We start from the raw sequence: 15,469 nt of genomic DNA, 5'->3' as shown, positions 1-15,469 counted from the left end.
TACTCTTAAAGAAATTCAGATCAGGGAAAGTAGATAGAAGAAATGCATAGGATTTACTAATTACTTAAAGGGTTAGTCCAAACAAAAATGAAAATTCTGTCTTCAATTTCTTCTCCTCAAACCTATAAGACTTCCGTTCAACTTCAGAACACAAATTAATCTAAGAGATTTCTGCCCCTCCATTGAAAGTCTATTCACCCAAAACTGTGATGCTTCAAGGAGATTGGTAAAGAAGTCCAAAAGAATCGAGCAGTTTAATCCAAGTCTTCTGAAGAGACACGATCCCTTTATATGATGAACAGATTTAATTTAGGCTTTTATTCACATTAAAGGGATACTCCACTTTGAAATGAAAATTCTGTCATCATATACTCACCCTCATGTTGTTTCAATCCTTTATGAATTTCTTTCTTCTTCTGAACAGAGAGGAAGATATTTAGAAGAATGTCAGTAACCAGACAGTTTCTGGTACCATTGACTTCCATAGTATATATTTTTTTCCAACTATGGAAGTCAATGGTACCAGAAACTGTCTGGTTACTGACATTCTTCTAAATATCTTCCTTTCTGTTCAGCAGAAGAAAGAAATTCATACAGGTTTGAAACAACATGAGGGTGAGTATATGATGACAGAATTTTCATTTTAAAGTGGAGTATCCCTTTAAACATTGATCAGCAAACATACATAGTGCACTCAAATCTGGCAAATGGAAGTGCAAGCATGCTTTCAATGGAGGGACAAATTGATGTTTCAAAGATGAAAGAAAGTCTTACGGGTCTGGAACGACATGAGAGAAATTGATGACAGAATTTTAAATTTTTGGGTGAATTATGCCTTTAAGTAATAAGTAAATACTAAGCATTTCTTAAGTATATTTCTTATGAATTTGAAAAGACAATTCTCAACATGAATCATACTTTACAACCCATTTTAATTCTAGTAGGCGATATGATACAGGATATTCAATGAGCAAAAACTTTCTTCTTTTTTTTTTATCAGAATGGTTTTTGTTCAAACGTTTAAAAAAATCCATGGATTTCACTCAAAAATCAAAAAGGTTTAAGTGAGCATTTCATACCACAATAGAGGCAGGTGCAGAAAAGGACATTAAGCAGAGGAAGTTATTCAAATTGAATGAAAGATTATGAAGTCAAAACTTTTTTCTTTGGAATAATGTGCACAATAAGACCAGGAACATGCATTAAGAAAAAAAAGCAAAGGTGAATTCAGATTACCCATTGACCTAAACTAATATTCTGTAAGGTATTATATAATTAATAAATAAATATATATTATATATTATTCATTCATTTCAATCAGTAGTGTATCTTTGGGTAAAGCATCCTTTATGCTTCAGTGTTTACTTGATATGATGATGACGGCAGATTGCTTTGGTGTTCTCAATCTGGATATTTGCATGTGTTTATTTACAAGCAAAGGATCACACGCACCATGCAAGGTTATTCAGAAGTTAACTTATCATCAACTGTGTTTAAGGTATAGGACTGAAAGGAGAACCCAAAATAATGTGTTGTCCTACACAGAGGTGAATGGATGCGTTTACTCACTTGCTGAGGGGGTGTCGGAGTGAACCGGTGGTGTCGAAGGGACAAAATTAGGGAAAAAGAAGGAGCGAAGTGAGTGGTCGGAGTGGAGAGGAGAGCGCTGGGTCGGCAAGTTTTCACAGCTCCCAGCAACACTGCTGTGGATCTTCAGGTTCAACGGCTTGTTCTTTTTTTTTGTTCTACAAAGAGAGTTAGAGAAAAAAACAAATGAGCCCAAAATAAGACAAGATCACAATGTTTACAATGTTTTATCTAGTTTCCAAACACACACTTGCACATCAAGCTCCATGACAGATTTAGCTTCAAAACTCAACATAAGTAAACCCACATGCTCATGTAAGGATGCACAAAAAAAGAGAGAAAGAACTATTTAAAATGACGTGATTAGGGTTGGTTGAGCGTTGTAGCGTGTATAGGGGTGGTGGCGCAATGGATAAGACACATGCCTTTGGTGTGAGAGACCCGGGTTCGAATCCACTGTGAGACACCAATGTGTCCCTGAGCAAGACACTTAACCCCTAGTTGCTCCAGAGGCGTGCGACCTCTGACATATATAGCAATTGTAAGTCGCTTTGGATAGAAGCGTCAGCTAAATGAATAAATGTAAATGTAAAATGTAACTGATTAGTAAGTTAAGAGAATGATTAGAGAAATTACTCGCTAGGCCCTTCAGTAATGACAACTGATCCTAATCAACAAGGTTTTATGTTGTACTTCTTTTCACAAAGTACCATTGATCATTTGAATTTTTGGGGGGATTTGTGAAAAACTAGATTAGACATTGTGTAAGATCAAATAAAAACTAAAAAACATTTTGCGAATAAAGCAGCATTTTTAACACACAGTCAGTGAGCTTGCGATGAACTGCAGGGCTCAGTCGTGTCAACTTGCATTGACCGCTTCAGTGATTAAAATGCAATCGAAATATCTCACAAAGCAAGCATTGGCATTATAATGTAAATTGTATTAATTTAAGCATTTAAAGGAACTCAAATTATGATTTTCGTCATAATCCTAAACTCATGTAGGCTATAACAAGACATTTCATGCTACAGTTTTTGTAGCTGTGCTTCTCACAATCTAACACTGTTAAACAAAGTTGTTTGTAGCATCTGTGAGAAACCGTTTGTTTGCAAAAGAATAAAAAGACCACAGGTTATCATCAAGGCTCAGTCAGCAATTAAAAAAACACATTATACCCAGGGCTTAATTTGTGCCAGAAAAAGCTGGATCCGGCGCCTCTGATATACGATCCAGCACCTCATTTGGCGGATTGCCCATCTCTCATACACCACTGAAATATATTTATGTTATGTCTTGTTATTGTTATGACTTTATGTTATGACATATGTTCAGGAAAATTATGTATAATAACTATAATGTTGTTGTTAATAACTTGCTATGTTAAATGTATACATTAATTATTAAGAAGTGGAAGAAATGCAGCTACAAAGTGGTCCATGCCATGTTTTGGCGAGGATTTATTGGATTTGACCACTATTCTCATTTCCAAAGCATGACAAGCGATATATATATATAAAGAGAATATATATAAACTTCGATGCACTTCTGTTAAGCAGTTTTCTGAAACTAATGGGTGGGAGCATGTTTGCAAGGACAGATGTCTTACTGTTCAGAGAATATCATCATGTCACCTTTCTCTTAAATTCATTAAGTCTATCATTTTAATAATCAACATAATAATGGTATAGACTTCGAAAAGATATTTCGAAGAATGTCTATAACCAAACAGTTGATGGCCACATTAACTTCCACAGTATTATTTAACCCCCATACTATGGAAGTAAATGGTTTGGTTACCCATATTCTTCCAAATATATTCTTTTGTGTTCAGCAGAAAATAGAAACTCATACAGGTTTGGTACAACTTAAGGGTGAGTAAATGATGACAACATTTTCATTTTCGGGTGAACTATCCCTAACACATAACACATCAAATTAAAAAGTGTATCTGTCCTGCATACAACATTCTCCATGATACAACATTATGAATGTATCATACTGATATAATAAATGAACAGCATACTATAATTCAACATATAAGTCTTTTTTTCTCTCAAATTATCTTCTGGCCCAGATTGAACTCCTTCACAAGCCAAATTTGTGTTTGACAACCCAATATTAAAGTCTAACTAGACTGCACATTTTTTTTTACCATATTAGAAAGAGCTTGAGTTGACATCAAAAGAAAAGTGTGAGCATCAAACCATCCCTGATTGGTTCTTTTCATTGGTCAGATCACTCTCTGAACCCACTTCTAAATGTAATCAATGAACACATTACATTTGATTTTACCCTGTTTTAATGTGTTGTCCTTTTGGTAAAAGCATTGAAGTTTATAAAGCTTTGAACTAGGAGGGAGATGCAGACATGTAAACTAATAGCGAATTAAAATGGGAACTCTTCAAAAAAATAATGCAAATCATAAACATGAAGATTCTTTTTAGTAAAAAGATTTATTATAATCCAAAAAAGGGAACTAATGTTCAGCAATGGTTGGATGTTTTGGTGCATTGTGAGCATGTTTGCGTGTCTACCACCGATGACAACGATGTGCAGGACTCTGAGAGGCGAGCACAATGCATTAGTGTGTGGATATGACAAATCCTGACAGTGTGTGTGAGAGAAGCTTTCTTATTGTGCAGGGATAAGCAGAACGGTGAGGTGTGTGAACGCAAAAGCAAAGAAAAAAGGGAGACAGAGAACAGCAGAAAAACAAACAAATAGACTGGCAGTAAACTACTGATGACAGATTTTCATTCTTTCTTTTATACGTTTAGCTTTTTTTGCCATCTTGCTTTCTTTATTTTATTGTCTTGCGGTTTAAGACTAGGAGTAAAGTGCCAAATAGTCTGACATTTGATAAAAATATTACACCATGTGAGGTCTGACATGGATGTTAAAACAAAACAAAAATCGATAGGGCAGTCGACTGATTGATACAAATTGTAATTAAATAACGTGACATTTGAGAAAGGCCCCCAAACTGAAGATAATTCAACCATAACCAAATCATTGAATAGACTTTAAAAATAGTGTCTATTCAATAAAGTCAATAAATTGAATATATTAATATATAATTTCCATATCACTGACCTACAGGCCACAGGAATAAAGAGAATGTTCTAATTAAAATAATTTCATTATTCTCATGATGCATTTTTGCATGTGAATTGTCAATTTGGGTGGAACTATCCCTTTCGATGTAAAGCATAAAATAAAATAAAATAAAATAAAATAAAATAATATAAACAAAAACAAAACAAATGAATTACATATCTTTGAATATAAGTAATAAACCACAGGAATAAACAGTACATTTTGGGGAAAAATCTAATATTGTCATGATGCATTTTTGAATGAGAATTGTCAATTGTGGGGGAACTATCCTTAAAAAAAAAAATTCCGTACATTTGTTTTTGAAAAAAGGAATAGAATTTAAAATGTATAATTTCTATTACTTTTTAGAAATATAAAATAACAAAAAAACAATTTTTATATATAAAAAGAATGTATATTAATAGCATATATTGTATTAGTGTATAGTTTTACATATAAACAACATTTATTCCCAAAGAGGGAAAATAATGCAACTCCAATGCTTTACTGACTCTGTCAATGAAAGCAGCCCCGGTGAGCGTGTTGTTTTTGTAGAGCTGTCAAAGATTTTTGAAAATGATCTGTTTGTTTTGTGTGTGTGTGGCAATGCTGTCACTGATGACAATGATATGAAAGTGTCCAAGCGCGCAAGGCATTAGTGTGTGGACATGACACATACTGACAGCAGATGTTCTTGAGTGTGTGTGTGTGTGTGTGTGTGTGAGTGTGTGAGTGAGTGAGTGAGTGAGTGAGTGAGTGAGTGTGATGCAGTACTGAAGGTTTTGGAACATGACGCAAGCAGGAAACGTGACGGAGAGACCTTGACATGCTGTTACTCCAAACCTCAGAAACTATATTTTAAAGAGAAAATAATCAAGCAGCTAGTAACTTGAGGCCATTTCTACAAAATGAAAACCAATTAGCTTTTCTACAACAGTTATTTTTAGAAATCATGCACATGTGATTCTAACAGTGCTCATATCAGGTAAGGAGACAGTGAACACAACTTTCACAATATGTTTGTTCAAATCACTAACCCTAAGTATGAGCAATAGCACCATATAATCGGAAAAAAAAACCTGTTACTTTAGCAGAGTAATTTAACAGTTATATACTGTGTATTTATGTATGGGCCTCATCTATCCATCTTTCCATCAATCTATCCAGCCATCCATCTTATTTCAAAACTTTCAAACAAGACTTTGTCAAGCCAAGATTCATATATTGACAAAATTTCCTATTCCACACTGTAAAAAATCATTTTTCAAACACTGCGAAAAATACTTTTCTTAGTATTTTTGTCTTGTTTCCCATCCAAATATCTATACATTCTTAAATAAAGATGCATTCACTAAATAAGTAAAATGGCTGTAGATATTATGTCTTGTTTTCCGGTAAAAAAAAAAAAAAAATCTAAGTTAAATGAGTTTTTGCTTAAAACAAGCAAAAGAATCTACCAATGGGGAAAGAAAAATAATCTTGTTTCCATTTGAATTTTTTGCAGTAAAGTTGTAAATAACATTTTACAGAAAAAAAAAAAAATCAGTTTTTCTACTTCAAAAATGTCATGTTTAATCCAAAGTGTTACTTACTGTTTCTTTGCAATTGTTTGTTTTCAGTATAGTTAAAAATTAGTTATATGAATTTGTTTTAATTTTACATCCTTTCAAATTTGAATTGCAATTATGTATTCGCTATCTATTTGCTACCTCAAATAAATGTACTAATTGGATTGGAATTCAAAAGGCATTCTCAATTCAATTCTGAATAGCGCACAACCCTGCCCTGTGACACAAAATCTGCCCATAAACATCACATTATTGAAGCAAACTGCAGCTGGCCACTTTATATCGGTCAAATGGCATCTTCCTGCCTAGGTGGGCGGTTCTTCTCTCTGGACTATGCAGTAATGAGCAGTGAACTCAATGCCGCTAGACTGGTTATGTGAGACTGGAGCGTAATGCCTACCGTGGACTCTCCCCTCAGTAAGAGCAGTGCTAATAGGGAGGAACAGGGATAGTTAAGCTTCATTACACCTCAGCTACGCTCATTATTTGCAACTCTGCTCTGCAGAACAGTGGGAAAATGTGCCATATAAAGGTGAAGGAGAGGAGCAGGAGGGCAATATAATTTATCTACTTAAGGTTTTATATTCAAAAAAAGAGCAAGAGACTCACAACATAGACTGTAAATGAGAACAAACAAAGTTTGTAATTACGTTCGTCTGCAACTGTTGTGCAAGATTATGAAAGAGTGAGAATAAGGTAACACTTTACAATAAGGTTTCATTAGGTAACATTAGTTGACTACTTTAGTTAACATGAATTAAGAATGAACAATACTTCTACAGCATTTATTACACATTAAAAGGTTAAAGGGTTAGTCAGTATCACCCAAAGATGAAAATTATCCCAAAATTTACTCACCCTCAAGCCATCCTAGGTGTATATAACTTTCTTCTTTCAGCCAAATACAATCGGAAGATTCGCCACCTCAGTCTCATGCATTTGAAGAGCTGGTTGAGGTTGTGACAAGAGCGGTTGAGAGATTGAGTATTTCCTGCCTTCACATTCACAACCTCAATGCCAGGGCCTACCGTTTTCCCCGATCTTCACACTGAGGTGTCGAGATCATGGGAGAAACCGGATTCATTTAGAGTGTACAGTGCACAAACTTCTAATTAGTCCTCTATATCTAACTATAAAGAGCAGAGTTATGGGGAGATGCCAAAAGTGGAACTATCTCTACCCCGAAGCGGCATCTTCCCTAAAGTCCCCGGCATTACCCACTAAGCCAGTCAGAACCACATCATCACTGGTGGGTAAAGCTTACACAGCTGCTGGCCAGGCTGCAGCATGCCTTCACACTATGTCACTGCTGCAGGCCTACCAAGCTGAGTTGTTAGGAGAGATGGATGAGGGCAGGGGAGTTGCCAACCCTGCCACCTCGTGTGCTTCAGGGCGCAGAGGTCTCCGGCGAGCACATATCTCAAGGACCACCCGGAAACATAGTGGCCTCGGGATGCCCGCCCCCTCCAAGGAGGGCTCCATAGCAGTCAGGTCGGTCGTTCCCTGCCAGTTCGCCGTTACAGGGCGTCGGGCTAATTGCACAACAAAAATCAGAGGCCAGTCTCGAGAGGCTGGTACCACTAGTAGAATTTTTGGCAGCGTGGAAGCTACTGCCAAATGTTTCTAGTTGGGTCCTGCAGACCATAGAAAAAGGATATCAAATTCAGTTTTGGGTCTCGCCCGCCCAGGTTTATGGGGGTCCTATCCACCGTGGTGGGCCCCGAGCAGGTTCTGGTAATGGAACAAGAAGTGAAAACCCTGTTAGAGAAAGGGGCCATAGAATATGTACCTCCCTCCAAAAAGGAAGCCGGGTTCTACAGCCGGTATTTCATAGTTCCAAATAAGGGTGGGGGGTTGCGTCCCATTTTGGATTTTCGAGTGCTGAATGAAACATCATGCAGCTAAAGTTCAAAATGTTAACACAGACAAATCGTGCCACATACAAGACGGCTAAACGCCAAGAAGAGTGTGCTTTCTCCACTACAGAGGACCACCTTTCTAGGCGTGGTTTGGGACTCAATGCCGATGCAGGCACGCCTGTCACAAGCACGCATAGAGTCCATCCTTTCGGCTGTGAAAAGAATAAAGCTAGGCCAGTCACTCACTGTCAAACAGTTTCAGAGACTATTGGGTCTGATGGCAGCAGCGTCCAACGTGATACTTTTTGGACTGTTGTACATGAGACCCCTGTAGTGGTGGCTCAGGACCAGAGGGCTTTCCCCGAGGGGCAACCCCTTTCACATGATCAGGGTTACATGGTGGTGCTTACGTGCACTGGCTATGTAGAAGAAACCTTGGTTCCTGTCCCAGATGCTAGATGCTAATGACAGATGCCTCTCTCACGGGCTGGTAAGCGATCTTAGAAGGGCGCTCAACTCAGGGTATGTGGAGGAACCACCATCTCTCATGGCACATCAACCGTCTGGAGATATTGGCTGTATTTCTTGCTCTAAAGAATTTCCTCGCAGATCTCTGCTTGTCCGCACAGACAACACATCAATGGTCGCCTATATAAATCACCAGGGGGGTTTGCGCTCGCGTCCACTCTGCAAACTGGCACACCAAATCCTCCTGTGGTATATAGGAGCAGACATCCTGTCGAGACAAGGGCAGAGGCGTGGGGAATGGAGGCTCCACCCCGAGGTGGTGGAGCAGATATGGAGGGTGTTCGGCCAGGCACAAGTGGATCTGTTTGCGTCTCGAGAGACGTCTCACTGTCCACTTTGGTTCTCCCTCACACATCCAGCTCCTCTCAGACTGGATGCTATGGTACAAATGTGGCTGAGACTACGTTTGTATGCTTTTCCCCCAATCGCTCTGCTCCCGGGAGTTCTGGAGAGAGTTCTGCAGATTTGCCTACTTCTTATAGCCCCGCGGTGGCAGTGCCGAGTATGGTTCCCCGATCTACTGTCTCTCCTCAACGGGCCTCCGCTGGAGTTACCCATCAGGAGGGACCTTCTGTCCCAAGCAGGGGGCTCGATTGTTCACCCCCGACCAGAACTGTGGAACCTGTGGGCTTGCCCCGGAGGGGGCCTAGCTCATAGGGACGGGTCTCTCAACTGAGGTTGTGGAGACCATTCTACATTCCAGAGCTCCTTCCACGAGGAAACTTTATGCCTTGAAGTGGAGAGTTTTCCCTTCATGGTGTAGTGACCGTCAGTTGGACCCAGTTAACTGCCCGGTTGGTATAGTGCTGGAGTTCCTGCAGGAGCGGTTCACTGCAGGTCTATCCCCGTCCACTTTAAAGGTTTATGTGGTGGCCATAGGTGCTTACCGCATTCCTTTGGGTGGAATGTCTTTGGGTAAAGACCCGTTGGTGTCTCGTTTCCTCCGTGGTACTCTGAGGCTGAGGCCTGCATTTCGTACCAGGGTGCCGACATGGGATCTGGCCATTGTCCTTCAAGGCCTTTCCCTGGCTCCCTTCGAGCCATTGGAGGAGGTTCCGAACAAGTTTCTGCCCTTGAAAGCTTTGTTCCTCCTCGCTATCACTTCTCTTAAAAGGATAGGAGATTTGCAAGCACTGTCGGTTGCACCCTTGTGCTTGGAATTTGCACCTAGCATGGTTAAAGCGTTACTTCATCCTAGACCAGGCTATGTTCCAAAGGTCACTACTAACGTGGCCAGATCTATTATGCTGCAGGCCTTTTGTCCTCCTCCTTTCCAGTACTCGGACCAGGAAAAGAATAATCTGCTATGCCCAGTTCGGGCGCTAGATGCCTATGTCCGCAGAGCTGCCCTGTGGCGCCAATCTAAACAGCTGTTTGTATATTTCGGGCCCCCTAACAAAGGGTCCCCTGCATCTAAGCAAAGAATGAGCAAGTGGGTGGTCGAAGCTATCTCACTTGCTTATGAGTCGGCCGGATAGCCTTCACCTGGCTGTCCGTTCCCACTCTACTAGGAGTATGGTGGCCTCCAAGGCCCTTATATCAGGAGTTGCTCTCCAAGATGTTTGTGATGCGGCAGGGTGGTCCTCACCGCACACATTTGTGAGGCTCTATTCTTTGAACTTGGACTCTACACCAGGGTCCCAGGTGCTCTCGTCCTAGTGCTGCTCCTCGCGATTTCACACTGGACAGACACTTGTCGCTATGGTGGCGTTGGTATAGATGTTCCCTCAGGGTCAATCCGACACAGCGCGAGTTCCCTTGAAACGGAATGCCTCGGTTACAACTGTAACCTCAGTTCCCTGAAGAGGGAATGAGACGCTAAGTCACCTTGCCATATCTCCTACGTGCCTGTCAGCGACTACTTTAGACTTTTACGAAGTGTTATTGATACAGTTTCCACATGTTTACCGCAATAAATTAGAAAAATACTCAGTAAATAAATAAGTACAAGTAAAATAATCGGTTTGTTTGATGGACATGCACTTATTAATGCTGATGGTGAGGAATTACAGTTGCAACATCTCATAATGTAGCTCAAACTGAGAAGCGTATCACTGAGAAACGTCCTGCTCGAGTTGTCCTTGCGATGGAGGTTCGGGCTGAATAACTAGTTCTTCCAATGTTTCATTATTGGACTCGCGCTCAGATTGATATGGTACAATCTACGTCATTATTCGTTACTGTGTTTAGTTTACGGTGTATGAAGCCTCAGGACACTCAGAGCTGACATTGTTATGGCAAAGGGCGTTTTTGTTTTCGATACATGTGCTGCACGCGGTAGACCAATCACAACAGACTGAGCTGTCTGGCCAATCAGAGCAGAGTAGCTTGTGAAAAGGAGGGATTTAGAGAGATTGATTCATCTGACGAGTCGTTTGAGAATCATTGAAAATGTGATGATGTGCAAATGTATATTATGAGAAAATGAAACAGTTTTTTGACCTTTGATGCATGTAAACCTGTTGTAGGAGACTCCAAAACAACATTAGGAAACTTTAAAACAGCATAATAGGGGCACTTTAACAAATGACCTAAACTAAAAACAAAAACTTTCCATGCTAACCATAGTTTCAGATAAAATGCCAATCAACAGCTAATAAACACTATATCATTATTTCTCACACTTTTTGTTTTTTGAATCACCTAAAAATAACAAGCAACATTAACTATGACACTTTGGTGGAAACAATAGTTACCATGGTGAATTTCTGAAGGGGAAGAAAGGCTAATAATCTGTTATGACTTTTTCTTCTTTTCTTATTAAGCTAATAAGTACAGTGAAAAAAAGAAAAAGCGATATTATATAAAAGGGAATTTCATAACAATCTAATAAATGAGTGTGTGTCTCTTTAAATGAGCAACATTTCCTACTGTGATGGAAGTAATAATTCAGATCTCAGTCAGACTGCACTGCATACATATCACCGAGATGAAAGGCAGATAGGAAGTGGGATCTGATTCATTGATATAGCTGGTCTCCAGATACCCGTTCAGGGTCTCCTGGCAGGTTTGTGTCCGACAGCTCGACTCCCGTCAGTAGTTCACGGCTGTGATAAATCAATAATACGCAGGGATGCAACTGAGGCCGGTCCCTCTTAAACACTCATTTAAATTCGCAATCATGACTCCAATTTGTGCAGGAGGGAGAAGAGAGCGGCTCATTACGAAGGCCAGACTGGGGAAAGGAAACCGGCCACACTGGTGCTTATACGCCTTTAACCTGACCGCTCATTAATGGGACGGAGAAAGAAAAGGCTGGCATTAACATGGATGAGGTTTGCTTAATGGCCCGATCCCTCAAACACACAGTGCTTAAACACATGTGGAGGGAGATTTACAGCCTAGGCCCTAGCACATATAATACATAGAAAATGCAAGGGAGAAAGTCAGATTCACTGTAAGAAAAAAAACTGTGGCTGAGTGAAACTCGTGACGCCTGTCAAGAACACACTCAGGTCTTCTTTCACCCAAAACTGAAAAGGAAAAAATGCAAAGAACAAAAATTACATGGACCCTTTTCACATTTCCGGGTTTTTCAGAAGCGGAAGTCATCATATAGTTTTGTAAAATGCTGGTGAACTGAAACTACAACAAATATATATTTTTTGCATTACATTTGCTCAGATAACAGATTTGCCGTTGCATTAGAAACACTCGCACAGCAAACTAACTTATAAACTAGTTTTATCAAATTTAATGCTAAGGTAATGAAACACAATGTATTTTGTTATAAATTTACATCACATTTTTTAATAATGAAAATATAACATTTAAAGATTTTAAAATGTTAAAAACTGTGGAAACGCATCATCACAGTCTGTGAAAAAGTATTTATCAATTAAAATGTAAAGAATTTATACATCCTGGTAGTATTTGTTCTGTATTTAATGTGCTAGTGCTACAATGCAAATTTATTAATACATTTTTTTAAATCATGGTGATTGTAATACAGCATGGAGAATCTTTAATGATAATACAGAGAATTGCAAACTCAAAAATAAAACATTAAAATGTATGATAATGAGAATTGGGAAATTTGACCAGATCGGAGTTCAGGTGGAGGTCAGCATTAGAGTCGTGATTTGTGTCTTGAGAGAGGAACAGGTTTGTCCTGACTCAGATAGTATTGGGACTCTATTAGACATGAGGATTTATGAGCTGTTCGTGCACATTTTGAAGAGAGAGGCCATTAAAAGAGCTTTTAAGACTGCACAGCACTGCTGTGCCTTTTTTAATTCTCTATCGGTTGTACACACGATAGTGCAGTGCATTGTGGGATTGAATGAGTACACTCGTTAAGGTGTATTATGGATTTAGACACCACTACAAACGGCTGTCCCCTCAAATAGTGCCCTATTTAAGGGTATGGGGGCGATTTCGGACTCAGCCGAGGTCAGACAATGCTGGTGATGAGGGCTAGATGAGTTCCAGGTGTGTGTGGTTAGGTGCCAGGGATGATAATGGGAAATGCAGTCTTTGACACTAACGTAATGATATATACACATTTCTATGTGTGGCTCAAAGGAATAGTGCACTTCAAAATTAAATTCTGTCATCATTTACTCACTCTCAAGTTGTTTCAAATCAATTTCTTTCTTCTGCTGAACACAAAAGAAGATATTTTCAAGAATGTCGGTAACCAGACAGTTGATGAGACCCATTGACTTGCATAGTATTTTTTTCCTACTATGGAAGTCAATGGGGTCCATCAACTGTCTGATTACCGACATTCTTCAAAATATCTTCTTTTGTGTTCAGCAGAAGAAAAAGATTCATACAGGTTTGAAACAACTTGAGGGTGAGTAAATGATGACAGAATTTTCATTTTGAAGTGAATTATTCCTTTAAATGTCAAAATACCAGTATAATGAGTTCTGTTCACTTCTTCACTAACCTCTAAAAACACACAGTTAATACATGATTCAACAGCAGCCTCAGTCACTCTATTTCACAATTACTATTTAAAAAAATGACTAGACAACTCAAAAACACAGAAAGCCCTTTGTTCATTTGCAACTTCAATCTTCCACTGGCCAAGAACAAACATTTGCTGTTAGGTCTAAATGTTGAGGAAAGTACAATATTAGGAAAAAGAAATCCATTTCCCTGAACCAGAAATTTAGAAAAGATTTCATCACACATCACTTACAAATTTTATGTAAATTACTTTTCATTGTGGAAAGGTGATTCTGTCTGTGTGTATTTATTCTTTATTCAATGACTCATCTGCATGATAATACATTACTTAGAATTTTCAAATATAACCCTGAACTGTTCATTTAATATGGAAAGTCTTTATACAAAGATCAGTATGACTGCGCAACTAAAAATGGTCTTATTTGAATGCTTGCAAAATGTTTGGCTTTGAGTTTATACAATGTTAATACAAATCTAATATTTATATACATCTACACAAATTGTGTATTGGCATTCCCTTGCATCATAATATGCTTGATTCTCTCATTTTTGTATGACTTTTGTAAGCCCAAGAGACATGATCCTATTTCCATATTCTTTAGATTCCCAGACGCCTCAATAGCCCTGAACTAAACACGATGATCAAACACAGGTCTGCTCCTCATCTCATTTCAAAAGTTTTCAGCAAATAAAAAAAAAACACTCTCATTAAAAGAGAGATGTGCAGGGAGAAGGAGTAAAGGGGAGGTAACAGGCCTAATCAATCCAAACACAGCAGCTCGCATTGAGGCGGATGCAAATTTCCCAATTTCAAGTAATCCATGGTGGAATTACTTGAAGAAAAGGCTTCACAGCGTGATTTATGCGCCTCCTCCATATTCCACCCTGTTCCCAGTCCTCTCTCCAGTATTTACTCCATTTCTCCATCAGAGTCTCCCGAGCTCATCAGAATAAATAAAGGAGTGCTTAACATTTGCCATAAAGACAGCCGTTCCCACGCATATACACACTCTCATTAAGTACTGCACAAACAGACCTTAACTTTCATGAAGGAGTGTATTACAGTATATTTATATATATATATAATATATTATTTTAAAAGTAAGCTTTCTCACATACATGTATAAAGTTGCATGCGCTGTCTAGCGTTCACTAATATTAAATAGGATAAGTAAATGTCATCTGCGTGACGAAGTTCTACAGAGCAACTTAAAGAGGCCTTATTATGCTCTTTTACAAAGTCTTGATTTTGTTTTTGGGGTCTACTAGAATGTCCAAAAAACACTTTATTTTTTCACATATTTTACATTGATGCAGGCTTGCAGCACCTCTCTTCCCAGTCTGTCAGGAACACACTGTTTAGTTCCTCCAAGACTACAAGAGTTTTTCAAATTTTAACCGATGGTGAAATCTGGTTACATCACACACATAAGGACAATCTTCAGTTGGGCTCTTCTGGATGATGCATTCTCATGTTTACCGTTATTACCTTGTCAATTCACAATAAAAGAGCCATGTTTGCAGTCGTGCCACCCTGAAATTTGAGAATATACAAATTGCTAGACAAAAGTTTTTCAATTATCTCAACAGCTTTAAAACTACTGATATTTAGAAAATTAGTTTCAAACCTAAATGATGCTATAGTATTTAGTTTTAAATTTTTTATTATCAAGACACCATTTTAAATAGTTTTAAATACTTTTCAAACTAAATAATGCTCTTAGACCCTCATGCATTCCCTGGGAATCAAACCAATGAATACTAACTCTGAAAAATCTTCAATGCATTTTGACTGTATAACTTCTTTAAAACATGAGTAACATGTAACTTGTGAAATTACAGTTTTAAAGTAGCTAACTGTCTTCCGGCTCATCAAGTAGTTGACTAGCACAGAGGCCCGGAGAGACATTG

General features: G+C 38.6%; 1 protein-coding gene across 9 annotated transcripts in view; it reads right to left on the bottom strand.

The window, feature by feature from the left end:
* ksr2 (kinase suppressor of ras 2) overlaps positions 1–15,469 on the bottom strand; it is a 118,319-nt gene that overhangs the window by 61,699 nt on the left and 41,151 nt on the right. For all 9 annotated transcript variants that reach the window (XM_082170807.1, XM_082170806.1, XM_082170808.1 and 6 more), the window contains exon 6: positions 1,570–1,745. In XM_082170807.1, the coding sequence (XP_082026933.1) occupies positions 1,570–1,745 (176 nt within the window). The remainder of the gene's footprint in view (positions 1–1,569; positions 1,746–15,469) is intronic.

This window comes from Leuciscus leuciscus (assembly GCF_965113295.1).
Source record: "Leuciscus leuciscus genome assembly, chromosome: 5".
Taxonomy (NCBI): domain Eukaryota; kingdom Metazoa; phylum Chordata; class Actinopteri; order Cypriniformes; family Leuciscidae; genus Leuciscus; species Leuciscus leuciscus.
The sequence above is the reverse complement of the archived record's forward strand: the minus strand, read 5'-3'. Positions and strand labels throughout refer to the sequence as shown.